At 35.8% G+C, this 26,310-nt stretch overlaps 1 protein-coding gene across 6 annotated transcripts in view; it reads left to right on the forward strand.

Moving 5' to 3' along the window:
* The first annotated feature begins 1,551 nt into the window (after window positions 1-1,551).
* LOC102802260 (uncharacterized) overlaps window positions 1,552-26,310 on the forward strand; it is a 60,908-nt gene continuing 36,149 nt past the window's right edge. For 4 of the 6 annotated variants that reach the window (XM_085507234.1, XM_085507236.1, XM_085507237.1 and 1 more), the window contains exons 1-6: window positions 1,552-2,251; window positions 12,453-12,496; window positions 12,683-12,773; window positions 14,435-14,461; window positions 15,725-15,765; window positions 16,997-17,044. In XM_085507234.1, coding sequence (XP_085363360.1) covers window positions 2,113-2,251; window positions 12,453-12,496; window positions 12,683-12,773; window positions 14,435-14,461; window positions 15,725-15,765; window positions 16,997-17,044 — 390 coding nt within the window. In that variant the 5' untranslated portion in view covers window positions 1,552-2,112. The remainder of the gene's footprint in view (window positions 2,252-12,452; window positions 12,497-12,682; window positions 12,774-14,434; window positions 14,462-15,724; window positions 15,766-16,996; window positions 17,045-26,310) is intronic. The other 2 variants (XM_085507235.1, XM_085507238.1) reach the window with 2 other exon arrangements.

Here is a 26,310-nt window from a genome sequence, read left to right on the forward strand (position 1 = left end):
TTAAAATGGTACTGGTCGTTTTTTTAGGATTTTCAGCTCCCAATAAACGTGAGTTGCGCCCTCTCACGGCAGCTACAGACCGTGCGATATGATCTTTATTATTATTTTCCTAATAACTTTATTATTATTCTCCTAATATCTTCTTCAAGAAAACAATAAATAACAACGTTTATATAAAATAAAATAAAAGTACCAATAAAATAGTTCACAAAGGTATATTATCATGAATCGCACAGGCTATATAGGTATGTACATCATCTTGAGTAATGAACGAATTCGAAACAGAAGCAAATGCATCTTCAAGTTCATATGGTGGAAGTGTCGCCCGTAGCAACAATGTAACTACTCGTATGTTGCAATAGTTTGTACAGAAATCATGTGATAGTTGAGTGCGTAAATGAGTATTTACTAAATATACAGGAATACCTCGATGGCCTGAACGGATTGCAACTAATTTACATCAATCATATTGTAATTTATGATAATTGTGAATAATTAATTCTACTTGAGTGTATCCTTGTGATACAGCAATGTACCAATGTAATCAACTTGAAAATTTAAGGATTTCGATCCAGTCTGAGTCTAATGCTGTGACAGTGGGGCCAGGAACGTACGTAAATCCGTGTGATGGGCAATGCACTGTAATGTCACGTGATTTGGTCACCACGGCTTCCGTCATGCTTACTCTTACTCTTATAGCAATAACTATACAAATGAAAATCGAAGCATCGTTGTCCGCAATTGAAACAGCGCCCTCATTCTCACTGTGTTAAGGACAGTAAATCACTCGATTACTGTAGTGTAATCCTATATATTTGTAAAGGAAGTTTATTCAGCTTTTCTTGTCTTGTGGTTCCACTTTTCCCTATCTTCAGATTATGATTATCATTACAATCACAACGTGGCAGCTTCCATGTGTACATTCCCTGCGTTCTTGTTTTGTTTTAAGTACGTACGATGCGTTAAACGCCAAATCAAAGAATAACTAAATAAAAAGTGTGATAGTCAGTGTACAGTATATAATTATAGTTTTCTTCCGAAATCAGACACTGTTGATAAATAAACCAATGTTCAAGTACAATATTATCAGTAATGCAATTCCACTGAAATTACAACACCGGGACGCGGTCATTATAATAGGGGGTTATAGAATCCTTTGTGAGGGGCACGCATAGATCTATTGTGTGCTTTATGTGTTCCTTTAGAAAAGAGATTGTTCGCTGCCTTGGCAGTTTGCTATCGTATAGCTTACACAAAGTATACAACGCTCTTTTGTCAACCCATGCATAACTCGTAAACTAGGAAGTTACATACATTTCCATTTTTTTTTTCGCTCTGGAAACCGACCTGCCGTCGGAATCGGTATGTCCTCAGGGGGAACCTCCGCTCGTTTGTGACGTATGTGATTTAGTTGTGTCTATTTTGAAAGGGCTGCATTTTACTTGCATTATATGTACTGTTTACAACGCGTGTGTACATTGTGTGTATGACTTGATCTGGGCGTCTCAATTTCCCTGACGCTCTCATCTACATATGCACATATACGAGCATCGATAACACACCCTAACTACTGGCGTGCCGGGGACACTTGAAACATCATGTCACTAAGGATTATACATGACAGCCAGTTTTATGTTAATCTGGTTTGTAACAGTTCACGTTGAAAATCAGCTCTGGATAACAACCATATTTGAAAGGACTACGTTCCAGCTGTGTTTCTCTTCCTGTGGATTACATGATATATTACGAGGGCACGAGGCCATTATGAAGTAACTTACCTCCAAGACACTCTCATTGCCAAGCTTAAGTCGATCATGCTTCTATGAGGTACATTGATTGTATTACGTTAACATGGCGCTTTGGATTTGACCTTTTTCATTCGGTGCTCCATTACACATCAACAAAGTCGTTTATCGAAACCGGTAGTGTTTTGAAAACATTCCAGTTTGAGGAATTATGGCATAGGTCAGAACTTACGGATATGTTTTTGCACCCTCTGGTCACCCATCTCACAAGAGAAATCCTTTGTTAACCAGGCTATGGTAAAACGGTCATATATTTATTTTAGGGTCTATCCTTTTCGTACTGATTTTTACAGTTAAGGACAATACGATGTCTGGCTTTCGACAGACAACTCCTGAACACTTGGAAGCCTTTGCGGAACTACAATCTGCCATAACGTCACTGGGATCTGATGATACCGGGATATCAGCGGAGATGGATGTTCTTCCACCGTATAATGAAGTACCAAGTAAGTATTCATACTACACCATCCATGCTGCATATACTGGCATATACCCTATATAAGGGTACATGTACGTTGCAAAAGTGACCTTATTTCGTTGAGATCATGGTTATTGTCTTGGAAGACAGCAAACTCACGTTTGACAGTCATATTCAATAATCAAGCCATGATTTGGTCAGTGTCAGATTACTGCTACCCACTGACAGATAATCTTATTAATAACACAGATATACGTGCAATATGTGTGTATCCATGGCAATTGTGGTCGTCCTTAATTTTTAGGTATTACACATTAAAGAAAAAAAATCACAATATCGGGTTTACATGTAACCAAAATCTTACCGATACGTAATAATAATGTCATTATCCAAAATGAGATATTGATGTGAAAGTTCAACAACGTAGTAAAAAAAATAAAAAAATAAAAACACGCATTAGAGGTATCTAATAAGGTTGGCCCTTTAAAGGCGAATTGCATGGGTGAGCGCGCACACTGTCATACACTAGTCTTCTAGGGTGAGCGCGCACACTGTCATACACTAGTCTTCTAGGGTGAGCGCGCACACTGTCATACACTAGTCTTCTAGCGTGACAGCACTTTAATCAATTTAAACATATTCCCGTTTTCCTATATTACTAAATCATAATTACTCACCACGGCCGTAAAATACGATTTAATCAGGGAAACGATAAATCCTGGCGAGACAGGCGTTCACAATGGTGCGAACTCTCCTCGATGTTATTGGACTCAGTCCCCGGGGGTGGTGTATTGGCGTATGATTGCAGTAATTTTTATCGCATTGTTTCACAAAGTCTAACATGCTCTCTGTTGTACATTTCATAAAATGAGCATGACAGCTGTCACTGAATTTATTGCCGTACATACGAGAATGTACTAGAAAGATAAAGTCTCGAGTTAATAAAACATCAAACTCTGAAGAAATAAAATATTTAAAATATTGAATGTAATTATTGCTATTTTTGAAATCTCGATATTTTAACTGCACCCTGCGAAGGGCATGTGTTAGATTGATAGAGGCCCCTTACACATCTCATTTTATGTATTTATATACATGTCATACTAACCAGTGAGATAACACATATTTGACTTTCACATATTTAATTATCTGGTACTATCATATTTGAAACATTTTTAAAGCAGCATTAATGAGTGATTAAATCAATAAAACCATACACGACATATTTTGTGTCTATGTAAACAACGTATTTGTAGAAGAAACCAAGATGGCGAACCAGTCGCATTGCGTCGTTTCTATGCGGATACAAGACACGGTCCGCCATGCAACGTAATATATGTACTCAAAATTAGAACAAATATATTTTTGTCTAAAACAGTGTCTTGCATATATCATACTTTCGGAACAATTTTCGGGCAATCGGAACGCAGACTTTGAGTGTCAATGTATTGTACATATTATTTTCTATATCACGTATAAAGAATGGACACCGTCGTCACGATATTTCATCCAATATCATGAATCATCCATTTTTATATTTTCTCAACATATTTTGACTGAACGGCGTGATTGCATTAAAAGTATTTAGCCATTATTGACAGGCATTTTTTAATATTAAAATGACCTTGATTATTCGTGCATTATACAGGGCTGAGTGAGTCTGCTTATTTTATTAAATTAAATACGAAAAATTGTCGATTGTGTGTATCTTTGCGGTATACGTCCTTACTAAACAGACGCCACTGTTTCAGACAACTATTATCATCACAGCTGATTCATACGAAATATATAAAATAATGTAGCTATATCCGGGAAAACGATATATTATAATTGCATTAAAGTTCATATTTGTCAATTGTATAATGGGATATCCAATGTTGTGGCTATTATGTTGGTGACATGACGTAACAACCACAGATTGGAATAATAAAAACATGAACCAATGTCAATGACGTGTAATATTAATCAGGGTTAAATATCCATTTAAAATATATACTGAACAAACTACAAAGTGTCAATATGTTAACAAGAGATCAATAAAAACAACTTGACAGGTTACAAGGCGTCCAAGCGTCGATATAGAGAACGAGAGCCTGTTACTGTATATTGTAATCCGGCGCCTGGTTTTATGACGGTATCTACGTTTGACGTTCTGTGGGAGAACGCTTATTTGGTGTAGTGCTTCTAAATGGTCAGCGCAGTGCAGTGCAAATACGCTACTAAAAAACAGTATTTTACCACATCATTTAGTTTTGGGTCAGCGTTTTATAATGTTTGCAACAACTATGGCAACCAATCATAAAGCTTTCCGAAATATTTAACTTGCGAACATGTGACTTCTGCTGCATACTTAGTATCACCGTTGGCACTGCTCCATGCTGATAAAAGACACTGTAGGTCCTCGTTAAAGGTTATGGTGCATCCACAGTCATGCTGTCAAATGAACAAAATAGTCCGAGTTAATTTATGAATTAGATAGTATAGAGCATTAATTAATTTCAACAGCCGCACATAAAAAAATGATTTCTCGTACCTAGGCAACTCGGTGTGACAAATGTGAGAATTTCTAAGAGTACTGATAAGAACGTGTCAATCAATGTAGCTATTATTAGACGCGTAAAATGGGACTGGACGTTAAAACTATTCCATTGTCAGCCGTGCCTGCGTCTTGACCTACTTTCGTATCTGGGGACAGAATATTCAGCCTCGAATAGCTGTCCTGTACAAGTGTTGAGTTTAATGTTCTTCCCATCATTTTGTTTGCTTTCTTTTTTATGTAATTTAAAATCGTATTTGTAGTGTTTTCGTGAAATGACCTATTATTTATAATATCTGTATTTTATTCATAACATAATTAAATATGACCATCATAAAAGAGGTAGATGTTTAAACAAAACAACAAATAATCTCCGTCAGGGGAATGATGTCTGGTCGGCAACAACGAATACCGATGAGAGCAGTCTAACAAATAGAAACAGCAAATACATACGCGAGTCGACAGAAACTGGAAAGTGAGTGTTGGTACACGATAGGTTTATCGGAGCCTCTGCTTGCACCGTAATCTATTACTACTACAAAAAATAAATGCAAACCTGTCCAGAGTGCTAGACTGCTTATTTACTATATTTGCTAAGATTTTGTAGATTTCAGAAAAGCCGCACACACATCACAATTGTATACACCAGAACGTGTAGGTGGAATATTTGTTAAGGAATGATATCTATCATTTATGATAGTAAAATGTGATATTAACATTTTCTGAAAAGCAAACTATTACACTTTCTGGTGTATGTGTTGTAAACCCATATTTTACAATATCAGCATGGAATTGGAATAAATTATTCAGTCCACGTGTGGTCCAGTGCACAGGTGTGTGTCATATTGTTCATTTCAGTGTGCATTTCAGACAGAACACCAACTGTGCACAAAATGAATAGATAAACAACACATGTTACATAACACTGTAACCAAAATAGTTTATCGTCCTACAGAATATATGATGACCTCTGACCCGTGTTATTTATAATGACACAATGGTTTATATTGTAATGATGATACAGATGTGCTGTCAGTTTACAATAGATTAGAAATAAATCTGATACATTGAATGCAGTAACTTAATTACATGTAACTTTTCCCTGAAAACTACAATTCATGTCTCACATCAGAATATTCTTTCCACTCTGTTAGTTGTTGCCTGATGCCAAAAATTACAGCACACTCTTACACTTGAAGCTACTCTGTAATTGTGTATATCATTCGAATTATGTTAATAACATTTTCTTGCATCGCAGGTCAGCATATGTAAAACTAATAACACGATGTTATTAGAGCATAGACTTCTTTTGGAGGAAAATTGATTGGATTTTTATGATTTATAACACAATAAATAAATATATATTACACAATCCTTCTACAGATGGACTGTGTTATAATATTGTTATAATTGTTATTCAGTATTTTGACCCCCGTTCTCGTCATCGAGACAAATTAGAATATTACCGGATACAACACAATAAGGAAAGGTAAATCAGCGTCACAGAAGTGTTCGGTTTGATTTGTTGCTAGACGTAAATAAACTGTGCATATTGATTGAGTATATTAACTGTTTTTTACAAAATTTTAAGGGTTATATTTGAAGTATTATGACGAAACATGCAATGGTACCTTGTCCAGGTATATAGGTGCTCTTCGGACAAATAAATATTCAAGGCTATCGGTACGAAATAATGTCCTGTTACAAGTACACTCCAAGGCTATCGGTACGGAATAATGTCCTGTTACAAGTACACTCCAAGGCTATCGGTACGGAATAATGTCCTGTTACAAGTACACTCCAAGGCTATCGGTACGGAATAATGTCCTGTTACAAGTACACTCCAAGGTTATCGGTACGGAATAATGTCCTGTTACAAGTACACTCCAAGGTTATCGGTACGGAATAATGTCCTGTTACAAGTACACTCCAAGGTTATCGGTACGGAATAATGTCCTGTTACAAGTACACTCCAAGGCTATCGGTACGGAATAATGTCCTGTTACAAGTACACTCCAAGGTTATCGGTACGGAATAATGTCCTGTTACAAGTACACTCCAAGGTTATCGGTACGGAATAATGTCCTGTTACAAGTACACTCCAAGGTTATCGGTACGGAATAATGTCCTGTTACAAGTACACTCCAAGGTTATCGGTACGGAATAATGTCCTGTTACAAGTACACTCCAAGGTTATCGGTACGGAATAATGTCATGTTACAAGTACACCCCAAGGCTATCGGTACGGAATAATGTCCTGTTACAAGTACACTCCAAGGTTATCGGTACGGAATAATGTCCTGTTACAAGTACACTCCAAGGTTATCGGTACGGAATAATGTCCTGTTACAAGTACACTCCAAGGCTATCGGTACGGAATAATGTCCTGTTACAAGTACACTCCAAGGCTGTCTACTTCTTCTAAAACACTGATGGGTATTTATCTGAGCAGGAGCAGGATACTAATGATGATATAAAGTCAACTGTGCCATGTTTACTTTGCGACCGTGAAACGAGGTTTATTATATATACTATATACATGTATGTCGACAACTGGTGATGGGTCGAAAATTCATTTAAATGCCAAATATTTTGGGTTATTTACAGTCATGTCACTTTCCATCCTAACAGTCAGTTTGGAGAGAGGTATGTCTGGTTGCCATGGCATTTTGTCGAGTACGACGCCTCGCATCAGTACCCGTATACAACAGAACAATATGGCGATTCAATGACGTCATATCTCATGCAGGAGTTTCTGGCAGAATATCAAACGAGGTGAAAACCTCTAGAAATTATTTACACACTAAATCATAAACTCCATATACTAGTAGTCTATTATCAAAGCAACTCGTAACCAACATTTGGGGCGAAATGGAATCCATGGAAATATTTGCCAAAATAAGTAAAATAAGTAAATAATACACGTCTGACATATTGGCATTTTATTTTGCCTTCATTATAACTACTTCTACGTCTATATTCAAAGGTTATTATAGATTATAGGAATCGATTATCGTATTACTAGACTACAGTGCCTTAGTGCATAGGAATTGGAGACACATATTAGACAGGCGATCAATATTGTCGACTATATTCAAGTTTTATACTAGTACACCGTATACTGTATGCCAACTTCACATTCAACTTGTTATGAATGGTCAGGTTCACATGTGTGTATATAAGCATGTACTCCTCGTAGTAGCTAGGTGTTAACACAGTCCCTCTGTCACTGATATCACTGATAGAGGGACTGTGGTGTTAATTATGCTCGGAACATAGCCGTGTTTTCAAGGTCGTGCTTATTTCTGCAGGCGTTGACACAATACGCCGTTACGATGAGTCCCGCCCTCTTGCGACGAAGCGCTTATGTGATGTAACGGGTGCTAATGGCGCCGTTCATTGTTTTGATCTATGGTCACACGTAAATAAAAGTTTGTTTTTAGAGATCCGGTTTCTTGCAAATGACGAACAACTTCCCAACCAAACAGAGCTGTCAATTTGAGCGACATTATTTACACATATCTACGTCATTTTGACGTCACTGAGGCGTTTATTCGATAGAGGGTGCGCCTTCGTATTGTATATCACAACTTGGAACGCTTCGATGCAAGTATTATAGTACGAATACAGTGTGTACGAATGTGTAAGTAGAGGGTTAATTTGTTTTAACCTCTACATAGTGGTGACATGGTTACAAACTAACAATCCAACTGAGTATATTCACAGTGTAGACTCACCTAATTAGTTTGTTGCAAGATAGTAGGTACACCCTTTATTCCAAGCTTTGAGAATCTCTTATTTAAAATAACAAACATAGTGTATATAGACTATAGTCTGGTATTTTCGAAGATAAATAAGAACATTCCGCTATTTGTTTTGGAGAAAAATATTACAAGTATGACTAAATCCGGTAAACACATCTAGCTAGGATCATGATTATGAATTATTGAAGGGTTGGCGTATTATATTCAACGGCTCCACCATGTGTTACTTTCATGGTTTACTTTTATTAATTTCGCTAACAATTTGTTATTAGATTTCTCAGATCATAACCATTAAAAGCAATATATAAAAAATGCGTGTACCATCTGTGCGCATTGTGACTTTGAGCGCATTGCGAAGATATATTTGAAGTAGAAATAATATTAACTTATTATTATAAATGGTCACATTTCATTAACATTCAGAGAGTTGACGCTCGGTAGCTAGGGTCGCAATAGAATGTTTATAAACATATTTGAATTGAATTGAAAGTGTTCCGACATTGTTTCTGCTCTGAAACCTATAGTGAAATTAAAACAAAAATCACATGATAACCATGTATAGCCTTGAAAGGCCAACCCTGTTGATATCAACCACTATAGTGGTACATGCACGGAACATACCTAGGTAACATCACGATCTTTATGGCGGTTACCAGGAGATTCCAGAATGTCGAATGTCATTAAAAGTTTAAGACGCGATCTAATGATAACGTAGACTGATTTGATTGGAAGAGATAACGAGCGGTTGATGAGAGTGTATATCGTATCCCTGTAATTAGAGTAATAAAACCCAAATTTATTTGCACACAAACACCCGAATCAGATCATGAAATGGATTTGAATCCGTTCTGTGCTTGCTGTTTATCGTTCACACTGTCAACAAGATATCGTATAATAGTCAACACTGATCGTCAAACACAGCCTAGTACCGTGTACAGCATTTTGCCAACCTTGCTGTTCGGCAAAGTGGACGCTGAAAGCACTAACGCGTGAAAAGAATAACAATGAATACTAAATAAAAGATGAAATTCCAACGACTGTGTTTCTTTCTAACCACGGGATACTTTCATGTTTTGACACGCAAAGTGCAACAAGGCGAGACTAATGATATCGTTGTTCGGCTCTGGTGAGGCCAAGGCGAACTTTATGTGTCGTTCTCAAACTGTCCGACTTCAATGAAATCAAACATTGTGTAAATATTGTTATTTTTACAGGCAAATCCAAGCATAAAACCTGGCATAAATGCTGTAAGTTTTCACCTGTTTTGACCGTCAACGTTACTCGGTATTAATTGAGACACATCTACCAGCTGTATAGTGTTGGAGAATAATGTTCCCTGCGTGGATAGCTATTCTCTACGGGTGGGAGCAGCATGTCATTGTTTGCATTGGTTTGCCTAGCACTCATTATGTTGGCAAAATATACCTGGAAATTAAAGTTTTTACAAAACAATCCCTCGATATATGTTTTAAAGAAACAACTCCCCCTTGTGAACTGAATCGTGTTTTTTTTCTAATCAACATACTTTGCCAATTGGAACCCTAAGTGGTCAGAATGAGGGTCTTCCAGACAAAAGCACGCGATACACCTGTCAGGTAGTTCCTAACACTGGTCCACAGAAGAAACTAATTAAAATGTCATTTAACCCTCTAATCATTATTAACAACTCCTTTTAGATACAGCGCCCTCACTCAAATTTTGGAACCGGTGTCCAATAATTATGAGTAACCAACATATGTAATATGTCTTCTTTTAAACAGTTTGACGGAAAATACCGTAACACAATACTTTTTATAAGTGAAAATCAGATAAGTAGTATTCACTATTTTAGAAATTTAAACATCAAAACGAAAGTCTTGCTTAAGTTAGTGTTTTTACTATCAAACCTTACTATGAAGGCCATGTTCTCCAACCTCACAAGTTATTTTAAAATCCATGCTATTAAATCAAGAAACGACACGTACGACCATTTTACATTATCACACTTTCTATATATAATCAAAACTGCTGGGCCGCATCAGATGGCATACCCCATCGCAACGACAAGACGCCAATTTCAATACACATGCTACGAAAATTAATTTTATTCACATAAGCCGAAATTAACATTGCTATATTTCATTTTTTTGAGCATATACTAAATACGGCGGCTGTTTTAAATAGTAACTTACCATACTAAGCTAAACAATTATACTGTTTGCTAGTGTCTGAAATACATGACACCTGACTTGGGACATGCTCCTATTACGTGCTTAAAAAAAATACGTTGGAAATCGCCAGACGCCCCAGGCGATCCTGGCGATGACTAAGAAGGCATAAGTTGAGAAATTTTGAATTTATCTTGCCTTGCAGGTGTTTGGTCAATGTGTTATCTCTCGATTATTGCGCGAGCAGTTAACCTGATATGTTGTGCACGTTAAGTTAGAAGCATTAAACATGTACACAGCAACTGTTATTTAGTCGGGGGACGGATCCAGACAAACAGCGCCATCTGGTGGCCATGCACATACGGAACATATTAGACATTTCCTTGCTCCAGAAAAACACGCCGTAGAATACATTTTTAATATATATAATTTGAGGAATACGCTTTAATGCTGAAAAAATATTGTACATTTTAAGAACATTGTACATGTTAAGAATTGTTAAAGATGAGTGAAACATTTCACGATGAATATTTAATTACGCAAATCAAAGTAATTTTAACAATCAATATGTCGTTTTGTTCAGCATTGATTATCTGACACATCGGAGTTGGAAAATCTTCAAAAATATGTAATTATCAAATAAGCGTGTTTCTTCTCCTGAATGAAAAGTGTAGAACCTGGTTTACCATTATAGGCAAATATGGATAAAACGAAACACGACCAAGACATACAACTGAACGATGTAACATACAACTAAGTGCAGTATATAGTGTGTAATGTTTAACCAAAGACACTAGAAAAGAGTATTGGGTTTAACATAAACTAAATTCCGTCCGATGGCAATGAGAGCCATTGTGATTACGGTGTAGACTTCGTTGATCAATATCAGCTTGAACTTATGTACAAGGAAAAAAGAAACAAATATTGATATAAACTGTAAGCTTTTTTACACACATACTGCGCTGTGGTACGTGATCATCTTATCCTTGAAGAAATAAATGACGAGAACCAGCTCGTCGCCAAAAGACTCTTCTGGAGGTCCTTATCCCCTGAATAAACTACTAGTATACGATTAACAAGATAAATGGCAAAAAAGAAAAGAATTGGCAGCGTCAATCAAGATTGGACAAACACGTTATTCTGCATTTCAAATATGAACTAAACACGCGTTGTCGGTTGCTATGAAATAATATACTATGCTCTTCCAAAAAATATAAACTTAAACAATAATAGGTAATATCGCAATGCTGTCATGGTTTGTCAATTGATGGAAAAAAAGAATCTTCATCTAAAAATCTAGTATCCCAGCAACCAAGAAATCACCTGGCGACTACCCAGTTTCCGACTGTTCACAATAAATGTTCACCTGCCAACGTGACGTTAATTACGGCACACTTTGTGATAAGGTAAAGACGATATGACAACGATCGATTACAAGAATATCGAAAAGGATGAATGTGTTCATCGGTCTTATATTTTAAGATGACGGATGTAGATATGGCTAACGCAGCACATACTACGAGACCTGCCATCAAACATGACGGATATCGTCGTGTGAAGAACGACCAACGAGGCCCAAGCAACTACGTATCGGGTAAAAGCCGATGTCTACTTCAATATTAATGGCACTCATTACAATATAACATTGTTGTATTTTTCTGACGAATGGAGACACGCCTGAGACAGCGACAAACACCTGCATGCGCTACAAAGGGCAGATGGGCGATGTGTTGCAGTCAATTTGTTCATGTAGCTAACGGAATTATTTTGTATTCGTTACAGAACGACTAGAAACGGTAGTTGAAGAGGAAAACAGTCATAGCGAGGTGAGAGAAGACGCACTGGCATTGTAGATTGTCCTGTAGCCTGGTTGGGCCATGCCGGTATCGAGGACAAATAACTATTCTGATTTGTAATTGTGTATTCATATAATCAAACTATTGGAATTTATTTATTACGAGAAGCATCAGAATTCACAGTTTGTGACATTCATTTCTTAATGATAATTTCAGCGAGGTGGCAGAAGAAAACACACCAAGAAAACAGAGGAGGAAGACAAATCTGTCGCACTATCAAAAAAGAAACGCAATCGTCTTGGAAAGGGTGAGTTTTGTTACAATATACAGCTCAGATGTGTCACATTGACTCGTATCGTGCTGTGAGTAGACACTTCACGTTAGATAATATCCGAGAAAAATATGTTTATGTGTATTAATAGACCTGTTTTCCAAGGTATATGGTGTATTGCACCGCACTAACTGCTAGCTCACAGTCCCTCTATATAGCCTATTGCCGACACATTTTTTTTTTACAGCGAAGTCTTTAAAACATGTACGACCATTAGGTTGGCTGGTTTTAAATAAAAATTATCCCCTAATCCATCTTATTTGAGTTCAGATTGAACTTCCAAAACAAGCTTTTCCATTGCCAAACTGTCTTGATGTGTCATTTGTTATTCTGCTTGACTTCTGAGCATTTTTTGACAAAATAAGCTTTTTTGCTTTGGCGAAAATAATGCGAACTTGGAAAAGAACTGAAACGTCGTTCCCTCGACCAGTCGTGACCATGCGAAAGAAACATGGCAGATATACGACTCATAATATAACTATTCTTTCTCATAACTGTATTCCTGGAATTTCCGGTGCCAAATACGGCCACTTGTAAGTTTTGGGCGACAAGCCCGAGTGATGGCAACATCCGACGATAATCCTACTCGAGTCAAAAGTTCACCCTATATATACCACAGTCAACATCAGTGACCACCCTAATCCCGTACGTCATATTTCTACGCCGTGATATAATTTGATATCCGATTATCGGCAGTAGGATTATCATTGCAGTGAATTAATTTATTACAATAAGATAATTGGATTGAGTGTTAATTAAAATATATGTAATGCGCACATGTATTTTACTGTAATTTTATCTTAATAACAAGCACTATAACAACTAAAATATTGACAACAAAAACAAAACATTTTTTTATTAATCTCAATAATAAAATCCATTACATTTTAATATGAACGCGCAATATAACATATAAACATTAAATATAATACAAAATGTATGTAGGTATAGATGTTGCGTTCGAGGCAGTCACGGTTAAGTACGAGTCCGGAAGCGGAATGGCATACTTTTTATATGGCTTGATCCATTAATAATTCAAAGGCAACTTCTCCGGAAGACATTATTGCCACGAATTCAATGTAATATACGTTTATGATTGAATAATCGATTCTTAAACCTTTCAAAGCTATAATCCAAAGAGCGACCATTCATTTTTCAGGCATGGTTTTTGTTGTTGAAAATATTAATAACCAGGTATCCACACTTTGCTGGATTAGATCTTGGAGTAGTTTACCTGTTTTATATCACTTGGGTTGTTTTAATATACGTAAATGTAAAATACTTCGACGAATGTTGGTATCTATCCTTTAAATACAGTGTAGATACATACCACTATGCAGTAAACCAAATTATTACGAATACGGACGATTTACAGAGAGAGTCTTACACTCAATTCAACAATCCCACAAATGTATATTTACTTTTTTACAAGCTTTGAATCTCCTCACAATATTCACTGGATATGCAATTGCTCTATTACAGATGGTTGTGCTACCAACACACATCACTTCATTAAATTGTCATACTGAGTGGTGCAATTGTGTAATAACTAATATTTATATTTTATACAATTAATGTTTATGTATTCGTTTTGTCCTGTATATATTGTACGTGTTGTTGTCGTGATCAAACCACAGTGCATCCTCCGAACATCGAGAAAGTCAGTAAGTGGCAATGCTAGCACCAATAGCTGAACTAGGCTAGCAACTCTGAATGCTACTGTCACTCTTTCTTAACATAACTTTACCTGTTGTACGTGGAAGAACCTGGGTATATTCATGTTTCTTCATTCTTCACATGGCACTCATTGCTTCAGGGAATCAGCTTAGATACTTTACCTGTTGTGTGTAAAAGAACGACCTGGGGCTATAAATTTACTCTTTATTAATCCACCACTAAGTCTCTTTCATGGTGTGTTGCCGAGATTAAATACTTGTAGAATGAGAATTAGATGCTTTGCTCCTATAGGTGTGGAGTTCTACCTTGCACTATTAACGCAGTGCGTTGACCTTCCCAAGGTCATGTGCCAATAACTACCACTAAATAATGATACAAATAAAATACTGGAATATGATGTCATGGGCAATATTCATATGAGAAAATAATGCATTGTAAAAGGTGGCACTTTACTGTACATAAATTGTATTTCTATCCTGGAAAGATGTAACGCGTTTCTCGTATTGAAAGCCAAGATCATAGTTTTCATCCCAAAACTATGCAAATGTTGGAATGTTTTTAAAATCACATGTTAACCATACATTACTGATGTATATTATTTTGTTTTGAAACCCATGCGAAAAAAACAACACAAATACATAGAGTATGCAATGACTCGTCACGGACATTATCCCACTCGTATGTCAGGGGAAATGCATTAAAATTACGTATTTGCGTGCGCCATCTAGAGTTCAAATTGAGAAACTCTAAAAAGAAGCAGTAGTATTATTTCTGTCGAATGGAAATAGGAAAGTTATATTTTTGAAATAAATGTGGAAATACTGAAATATAACTGCTAGAAATTACTATTTTTAGATATTCCCAAAACATAAATTTCTCACTACAACCCTTATATAAAGCAATAATTATTAACACAAATTATATTAATAATAGTTATTATCTATTCATCTGAAATCTTATGACAGTTAATCGAGCAATGAATCTTTTGAATCATTTTTGCACGAATTCATCTTATATTTAGTGGAAGTTATTGGCATGTCACCTAACTGACACTGTTTCTGGGAAATGTACATAGCCAACCTGATAGGCTGATTTGTTTATGAATGATGGAGTTCTTTATCAGATGTTTGCCAGTAGTTAATTGTTTAGGGGAAATAACACAGCACTATACCAGTTGGCGTTAAGGGTATATAACTCCTAAAATATGCAACATTCAGTTTTTTTAATAATAAAATGTTTTTTGTCAACAGATAACAAAACAAAACAACCAAAGTCATTCCATAAAGGAAAAGTAAGTGTAGTTTTAATTTTCATTTTCAACTATATTTAATTGTCTACACTACAGCAGAAATTGAGAAAACCACCAAATTATGAGACAACTCATACATACTGCATGTTAAATTAAAGATGTAATATGGAAAAAAATATGTTTTAATATTGTTGTTTGATAGCACGCTGGAACTGAACTGTGTTATAATTTATTATGAAGTAAGAATGTTGATTTGCAGCATACTGCATACCGGTAGTATTAATTGGATGAAAAAAAACTAATAAGCATTTGTGGTGAATGTTATTTATCAAAACAACCAGTGCATATTAAATATGCATATTAAAGAATGTCATTGATCATCAAACAATATTCAGATGTGTTCATTACTATTTCATAATAATTCATAATCCAATGTATTTATTAACATACTGTGGCAACTTAATAGTGGTGTTAAAAATTACATGTTCTCATCCACATTGCATCTTTAATAACCAACCAACGTAAATCCAATAATTTTAATCTAACACATTAGGATTTGTTGATAACTCTAATTACATGTCATACAAACAGCAATACACAGTTTGTGGCATGTTCTATTTATCTGATAAACTGTCATACATTGAGTGAAACATTCAATTCATGTATCCCACTCTGCATGACATACTGCAGTACAGTGTTCATGCAGTGTGGTTTCAATGTTATACATTTTTCATGAATGACCTCTAAAATGACATTTAAAACCTCGTTTTTGAAAACATAAAGCTATTATTGCCAGTTCTACTTTTAATGGCCTCCATTAAAGCAAATAATTTGATCAATACTCTTGTTTCAACTAAAATGTCCAAAATAGCATATTAATCTAGAATGCAGGAAACTAGAATAAAACGGATAAGGAAATTGCTTTTCTATCCTGGATATGAACAGAAATGAAATGTGAAAAGAAAATTATGCATACCAGTATATTTTGAGCATTTATAAAGAATAACCAATTTATGCATTTCACTTCAAATCAAGTAAATTTACAATTTGTAAATTATTGGTAATTTTGAATATTTTCTAGAAAAAAAACGTCTTGGTTAAGAGTACAATACAGAATAAACACTATAAATTATTGATGCACTTGCAGAGAATGTGAAATCTGTGCATTTATTTCTTCTTTAGGAAGTTCAAATTCAGGTAAGAGGTTTGTCAGATGTAAAGTAAATGTTTATCCCTTTATCTTGATAAAAGACGTACTATTTTTCTTCTCCAGGGAACTGGTTGGAGAGTAGCAGGTGTTATAGTAAAGTATGTCAGAGTGGTAAGTATATTGTACAAGTTATTACATCTATACACAGGTTGTAAGGTTTTTATGTCAGAATGGTAAGTATATTATACAGGTTATTATATATATACATGTATATACACTGGCTTTAAGGTCTTTATATGAGAGTGGTAAGTATATTGTACAGGTTATTATATCTACCGGTATACACTGGCTGTAAGGTCTTTATGTCAGAATGGCAAGTATATTGTACAGGTTATTATATATATATACACTGGCTTTAAGGTTTTTATGTCAGAGTGGTAAGTATATTGTACAGGTTATTATATATATATACTGGCTGTAATGTCTTTATGTCAGAATGGCAAAGAATATTGTACAGGTTATTATATATATATACACTGGCTTTAAGGTTTTTATGTCAGAGTGGTAAGTATATTGTACAGGTTATTATATATATACACTGGCTTTAAGGTTTTTATGTCAGAGTGGTAAGTATATTGTACAGGTTATTATATACCGGTATATACACTGGCTGTAAGGTCTTTATGTCAGAATGGCAAGTATATTGTACAGGTTATTATATACCGGTATATACACTGGCTGTAAGGTCTTTATGTCAGAATGGCAAGTATATTGTACAGGTTATTATATATAAATACACTGGCTGTAAGGTCTTTATGTCAGAATGGCAAGTATATTGTACAGGTTATTATATGTATATACACTGGCTGTAAGGTCTTTATGTCAGAATGGCAAGTATATTGTACAGGTTATTATATACCAGTATATACACTGGCTGTAAGGTCTTTATGTCAGAATGGCAAGTATATTGTACAGGTTATTATATACCGGTATATACACTGGCTGTAAGGTCTTTATGTCAGAATGGCAAGTATATTGTACAGGTTATTATATATAAATACACTGGCTGTAAGGTCTTTATGTCAGAATGGCAAGTATATTGTACAGGTTATTATATACCGGTATATACACTGGCTGTAAGGTCTTTATGTCAGAATGGCAAGTATATTGTACAGGTTATTATATATATACACTGGCTTCAAGGTCTTTATGTCAGAATGGCAAGTATATTGTACAGGTTATTATATCTATACACTGGCTGTAAGGTCTTTATGTCAGAATGGTAAGTACCGGGTATATTGTACATCTATACACAATATATAATTTTTCTAGCATTCTGCAGTGTTCTCCACAATCTAAAATAGCTGGTGGGCGGCCTAATTAGCATAAATTTGCATATTAATTTGCATATCATTTACATACAGCATTCTAGCATTTATGTCATGAACTGCAATACACACTAAGTTATTTACTATTCTCTTTTTAATTTAATTGAAACATGTTACAATTTTTTAAAATACAAACAGATTGGTCACTATTAATATTTACGAAATGCAAAAAGTCTGAAATCGGTGATTTATACGTTCGCAAATTATTCTGCGTTCATGAAATGCAATTCGAGTAACCAAGAGCAAGTACAAAACATTAATGTAGAAAATATACGATGTGATTTGTCCCCAACGCCAAAACGAACGATTTGTCAAAATAAAACTCATAACATTTTTTATTTGTGCCATCAGTACTCACCCGTGCCGACAGGCGGCATTTACGCATGTACGATCACGATACGTTGCGTTTTCACACGTTGTTTTTGGAATTCAAGAAAAAATGCTAGCAATCGGCAAAATAAAAGAATCTGCTATGTTCTCGAAAGATTAGACATAAAAAATGGATAAATTGAAAAAAGTACGTGGAAAAGATGACTAAAATATTATTCAATTACAAATACTCGCGGTAAACTAATCCGGCAGCCAAGTTTGATGTTTATTACCGTTTTCCTAATTCAGTACACGAACACCCAGAATGCGTTGTTCCCCTATGCAACTTAGATACTAAATCGTTACAGCGCCAACAGCGATGGGTGGCCGACGGTCGTTGAATGGGGTAGGCCAAAAGGTCACCAGTTTGCCTTCTCCATGCTGTTTTCATGATGAAAATCGAGCGAACGTTGTAAATACGGCTAGAATTTTAATTTTTGTTCGAGTTTACATACAATCTGCTAATATATTTGTTTATTTTCTGTGCATATACATTTCGTTCGTATTTACTTCTTTCTTTCGTGATCGGAAGACGATTATTAAAAATACAGCTGTAAATTGAAACCACTGTAGTTGCGTATCGTGAGCAATAAGTGGCAACAATGTCGGGCGACAATGAAGTCAGGCGATTGACACATTGCCATGAATACACTCGATAACTGCTTGCAGACTTCCAGTGGTCATTGTTTATGTTTGGACTCATGAAACAATAGCAAAATAAAGGGTTGGGCAACTACTCTTTTGTTTAGGCTTGGGAAGAACAATGCAAGCTTTTAACAAATAATTTCAGCTGGATGTACGTTGGTGGGCGGGTGTTGAGAGTTACTAGGCGGCCGTACAGCTTGATGGGCGGGCCGCCCACCTAAAACCCCTTGTGGAGAACACTGTTCTGAGAAATACTTTTTTAAAAATGCTGCTCTACACAGATTTATAACTGCATGATGATCAGAAACATAATATTTTTGTTTCGGTCCTCAGATAGTTATCCCATGTCTCTCTGCTGATACATACATAGTCAACTTGAACAATTCCATCCAACCAAGCATAATGGACATATGTTATTACCAAACGCTTCAGCGTGGTATTAAGAGTTTGTTTTCAGGGGTGGGTGATACCAAGGTGGGAAATGGATACACATATGGGGTTAATTCCTTGAATTGCAATATAGAGGGTTCAAGCTGAAATACAATATATAGTGTTTTCATGTTTCGTCTGATATTTCTGTGGTATTCTGCTGCTGTAAGTAATGCACGATTTGTTCCGAAATTCAGTATATTGTGTGTATTCCAGGGTTTTTCGTTTTTTGCTGAAAACACCCCTATTTTTTTAGTGACATAGTCGAATAGTCTCACTCCCACTGGGAAATCTGCATTGTTGCTTGAATGTGAGTTAATTAAACACATTTTCCAGACCGGCGAAAGAGTATACAACAGCCAATTTTAACAGCCTGTCACGTGATTTTAGTCTGAATGTCAACATGAAGAGGCTAGTCCATTTTACGCAGGAGTAATTGGGAGTAGAATATGTGAGGGATAGTATCAACAGAGATGTGTATAGTGAAAAGTAATATCTATCCTTCATTTGCATCTCTGAGCATTTCTGTTTTAGTATATTGGTTTGAAAATGTTGAACTTGCATGATTTGCAATGTGTTTTTTTAATGGGACTCCCCTATTGATCGAATCCCGGGTTTGAACGAGAACGGCACACCACGTGATTCGTTTGAATACAATGCTGATGGCAAACATGCCGTGTTACTGCAGTACTGCACTGACGGGATGACTTACTGGTACTGCATGCTACAACTTCGCTTGTGATGTTGCTTGTTAGCCATGGATTACATGAATCTTGATTACCAGTCAAATGTTGCACATTTGACGTTGGTAATCTTTATTTGGAACTGAGTAACTTCCTGGTACTTCGTACTATGATAAAAATCAGTCAACATACATCAAGTTCTCTCAATCGTAGTATTCCATGTGATGTACACCTAATATGCCAAAAATGTTGCTGAACGATTTGAACTGAATAAAAATAGCAGACGAAAATTTGTTTACAAAATAAAAATACTTCGGTTGCCAATGAAAACCGGTAAAAAAACAAGCAATATGTTTTCGGCTGTTATCATGGAAGGGACATGAACGTGAAGCTAACGTCTGTTTATAACTAAAACCGGGCACCTTATACGAGGTTCGCAAAATAACATGGCAGTCATTAGAAGTCACTTTATTTTATTGTTAGGACGTATTCAGCCGTTAAATGTATTATTTCCAACCGTTTTGCTATAGTATTTTCTAGATTGGAGGCAGCATTTACATTTTATTCAAAGTTCAAAGCTGCGTTGGGATTCCGTTGACAGTGGTAACAATGTCGGCGCCGGTGATCTCTTACCAGTGCGCAACGTAGCCACAATGAAAGGCATGATCATTTGGGCACTGCTATTACAAGACTTTGGCTGTTGCCATGGTAGCGGTGGGTCAGGATTGTTTTTCCAATTAGTGATGGTACGACCTGCCTGTCAAGTATGAACCGTGACAAAATCAGCCAAGCCAAAAAAAATCACAGAAGAGTTAAAAAGCCATTCCTGCTGAACAGTTACTCTAACTTCGGGGTCAACTTTCTCATTAATGAAAACAGATATCAAAAATTCAAATAGTAACTTTTTGCCCACACTCAAGCCGAGTACAATGAGCTATGTCTGAGGTGTTGTATCACAGGGAGTTGGACAAACTTATGTATTTTAATAAATTATTGAATAATAAAATGTTATATAACTTTTCTTTTACCCCCCTCCCCTTCCTGGTATCTATTTCAAGTATTTTTGTCAGGTTCAAATCGTTCACCAGCATTTTTGGCATGTTAGATGTACATCACATAGAATACTAGGATTGGGAGAACTTAATGTTTGTTGACCACCTGGAATCTGAGTTTTATAAATCTTGAAGGGCTCTCGGAAGATCCACCCGCTGCCTGGACCCGCAGTAAAATCTCCGATTAATATGGAGCCGCAACCATCAACATCGATATACCATGAGGTTTCTGTTGGCGACGTTGCAGCGTTACTCAGTTCCAAATAAAGATTACCAACGCCAAATTAGGAAAATTTAACCGGTAACCAAGACTCAGTTCATCCACGACAAGCAAGCAACATCACAAACGAGGTTGTAGTGTGCAGCTCACGAGTCAGCGACGACCGATTTCAACGAAAGTCATTCCGTCAGTGGAGTACTGCAGTTGCACGGCATGTTTGCCAATGCACAGATCTGTGGAGGAACTTTTAACTTCAACATCAACAGTGTATCGTAGTCGCCCAGTTTAAGTTCTGGTTCTGTCGTGGTCCCAACTAAAGGGCGACAGTCGTCGTGTCGCGTCCTGTTCGATATGGGACTCATAGCGACGTATACAACGCGTGTAAAATACATTGTTTATTTACATGAAATTCGAACACGCGCTGCGCTACGACCACCGCGCTTAAACATCCCCGAGTTATTTATTCGGACAATGACTTAAATTAGACGTCTGATTATTTTATTTTCACACGTACAGCGACACGCGTTCTACACTGACAAGCGTTGCTAGGTCGCGTCGCAGCACTGTCTTGGAGCATATTAATGGGCAATTGGGTTCCCCGATCTAAATTTCTATCCCGGTTTGTTGCACGTTCTTTTTTTAATATGAAATAATCAAATATGGGACATGTGTATAATAACAGAACCCCACACCCTCCCCGTGGCTTCGCTCGTGAAAGTACGGCAGCAGGATACACCGCATCACTCGTGAAAATAACTTCCATACGCAATGAAAGCCACGGGGAGGGTATCTGTCATAATACTTCATTATCACTGAAAACATTTTTCCCCTGAAATAAATTCCAGTGAATATGCCATTTCCCTCATACTCTATTGAGACACAGCGCAGTGAAAATTGGATTCACATGTAATGCTTGAAAACATGTCAGAAAAAATAAATTAAGTGAAATTCTACGTGACTTCATAATAGTTGGAAATGAACACATTACACCCGACCCTACCACTCTATATACAATGTAAACTACACCCCAAAACATCCTTTCACCCACAGTTACTACCGTGTTTCACCAGTGTATTCTATTTGACGTCAGGAGAAATTGAAATAAACAAATTAATTATAATTTCAGCCTCTAGTTGACCACTGATTAAATAAACTACCTCGTCTTTATGTCAACTTGCAGTTATTCGTTGCCTACACCAGTGACTTCAAAATATATGTTTCAATCCCAGGAATTTCACTCGCTGTTAATTGCATGGGAGTGGCAGTCTTTAATGAATTTCTATTGTCATGTCAATTTCTTGCGATTACTCGAACATTAAGCTGTAACCACATACCGCCTAGGTGCTGTAATTAAATCCTGGTGTAAGCACCATATGAACTATGAACAATGCATGTGAAGCCAGCTGTGGGGTATATTCAATCCTATAGATTTCTCATTGTTTGGTAACTATTTGCTGCAAATGCAACAAAAATCAATATAAAAAATATTACCCACACAGTATTCTACAGGTTACTTGTTATTCACAGTTTTGTTATTTTTGCTGATAAGTGAATGTGCTAAATTAAATCCATATGGACGTGTACAATTATACTAAAGTTTAATTCAAAATTCAAAACCCTGTAAAATATAATAAAATAAATACTGGTGGAAATTAATGCTTTGACAGTACAAATGTTCCTACTATAAAAACTTGATATAAAATTTCCCTGATTGTGAAAGCATGCAAAAATTTCTCTCACACAGCTGCATTACTTGCCTGTGTTTATTATAAACACCAGGATAAGTGTGATTTATACATTGACAGAAAAATTGACATTTTCAGAAATTAGACATTATGAAGAGACATTACTGTAAAATCTGTATTAGAAACCGCGGCTTCTATTAAAATGGTACAATCCAATAGAGGGGGTGCGGCTTCTATTAGAGCATCTACACATATGAGAAATGATGATTTTTTGGTTCCCAATTGTTTAAAAAGAATGGGTCCGACTTCTATTAGGGATGCCACTTCTACCGGTACTACAATATATTATAATGTAGAATATCTATAAATAAGTCATTCTTCTGCACAAAAAACTATTCAGGATTTCTGGTCTGTTTTACTGAGTACCTTATCTTAGGACATAGTTCCCTTGCATGCAATCAGTAAACTCAAATAAATAATAACATCAATATAATTCTAATTAATATGACGTATTTATGTCCAAGTACTAAAATGAAAGAAATTGATGACATCAATCAAAGCACACAATGTCCTGTACAGACAATAGCTCATTCTATGATCAAGATTTATTGCCTTTAAATTTAATATAACCGGTAATGTAATTTATTCCAGCTATCAATCATAGGATCAATACACTATTTTGGGTTAAATCAGTGCAATAACATGTACAATGTGAAGGTACTAAGAATTCCAATCAGTACAGTGATGTTGTCCGATAATTCAATATGCATAGCGCCCTCATAGTTGCACCATATACTTCAACCACACTCAGATGTCATTTACTGTAAATTGTTATTTTAGCTGAACTTAATTTTTCGATGAAAAGACTTTTTGGCTGTTTTGTAATTGAATTTATTTTCACATATTTTTGACAAGTTGAATGTAAATTATAGGAAAAAGGTAACCTGGTACATTCGCTTGATTTTATTTTCACTGACTCATTCCTTCAGCAAAAATACAGTATTTTACAGTAGTTGCAAAAATGTTAAGCCAAGGTAATGAATCCTGGAACATAAAAATGTACATTTTAAAACTACCAGTACACACAATTCTAAAAAAAATAAAAAAAAATAATGTAGTGATACCGGTACTAAAAATGGCTGACATAGTGTTTGCAGGTATCATCTAATCATGATTACTAACAATATGATTACATATGAAATATAAAAATAAAAAAACAACAATTGGAACCTATACCTACATCAGATTTTAATCAGATTAGATTATTAACAATGCCTCAGAATATGTTATTGGTTTATTTTCACTTTATTCTGCTTGAAGAAGTGGAAATCTAGCATGCCTGGAATAAAGGTAAAATAGTTTGCCCAGGCAGAATGCGTAGTTTCCAAAATGTAGTATGTTAGATCACTACCTTCCATGGTTAAATACACCACAACAAAAGTAAGAAAAATATCCATGAATTTAACTTACACAGGAAAACTAATGTATTGATCACAACATATTCATTCATATTTCTGACTCTAACTATTTAGGTAGGCTATTTCTGAAGGGTATGGACCTGGTCTATTGGAAGAGGTGGGCAAAATTTCTTTCACCTCAAGTGGTACAGTAACAGATTAAAGCAGATTAAATTACCACTTGAAACAAAAATAATCAGGTACAGAGAGTGATTTCACTTCATGCATGAAGCTCTATGGTTCAAGTAAAAGCAGGGTTACTAGAAGAGAAAATTGAGGAATGTTCTATTCTATCAAAGGGGTGCACTGTTAAATAAAGAAAAAAACTGAATATCTGTAATTGATATCGTTACAGAATGAAGCTTCTTTTATGTTTTCATGATTACAGATAGTAAAGTGTTTTAAGTAGATTTATTAGTTATGCAATAAGTTAATATTTATACACTTATGCCATGCTGACCACCCACTTGTTTAAATGGTTTCACCCAAACATCTTTCACCTGTAATATAGTCGCACAACACAGACACAGGAGGAAGTAGGTAAGTCTGGAAACATTATCAATATACCAAACTAGACAACTTAGAATGACATCAGATATGTGGACGGGCTGCAATACTCACTATATATAGAGGTACTGGTACATCCATACTAATGCTCTACTTCATATCCTATGTATTTTAATTTTTACCCCGGGGAATGATTTGTTCAGTTGTCATTCTTTTGTTAACTGCTTGAGTTTGACTTTGTTGCAGAATATTTAAAGGACAATTGAGTGAATTTTTGATATTGACAATTTGTATTTTTATGGTTTGGATCTTTTCAGTAATTCTATTCATTGAGTAGGAAGCCCTATATGCATCATGTGCACGTCAGCCATAGCATACAGGACTGCTAGACTCACAGTTCTCATATACTGTACTGTATGTATGTATGTACATGAATATTTTGGCGAACTAATGTCACATTTATGGATGTTGTTAACCATGCAAGTAAAATTAAATCTACATCTAAGTCTGGTACCCAATGGAATTCAGTAGAAGACAAAAGATTTTTTTGTTAGCTTGGGGCAAACTAGTGGTGTTAATTCGAAAATTCATTGTCTATTCTTGTTTGTGTTTGGTCCTGGCAACGTTTGGGGAATTGTGACGTAGCTCCGTCTTTCAAAATCTGAGCCATATCCTCATCATAATCACAGTCTCTATAACCAATCCAAGATGTACTCATCATACCGCATACAATTCCCCATGCACTCATTCAAGTTGATTGTGCAAGCATTTTGACCACAGTCCCTGTAAACCATTGTTAATCCCCATTGTTGTGTTTAGTGAAACCCATTTGTTTATGTTTATGTTTCCAATTTCATGAATATTAATGAGCAGCAGAGACACAGATTCACACATCTAGAATTAGTAGTTGCCTTGATCATGTGAGCAATTGACTGAGACGAGTGACTGCATGTGAGCTTCACAGTGAGTGACGTACTGCATGTGTATACCAATCTATTCACA

This window comes from Saccoglossus kowalevskii, chromosome 13 (assembly GCF_978046115.1).
Source record: "Saccoglossus kowalevskii chromosome 13, keSacKowa6.1, whole genome shotgun sequence".
Classification (NCBI taxonomy): Eukaryota; Metazoa; Hemichordata; class Enteropneusta; family Harrimaniidae; genus Saccoglossus; species Saccoglossus kowalevskii.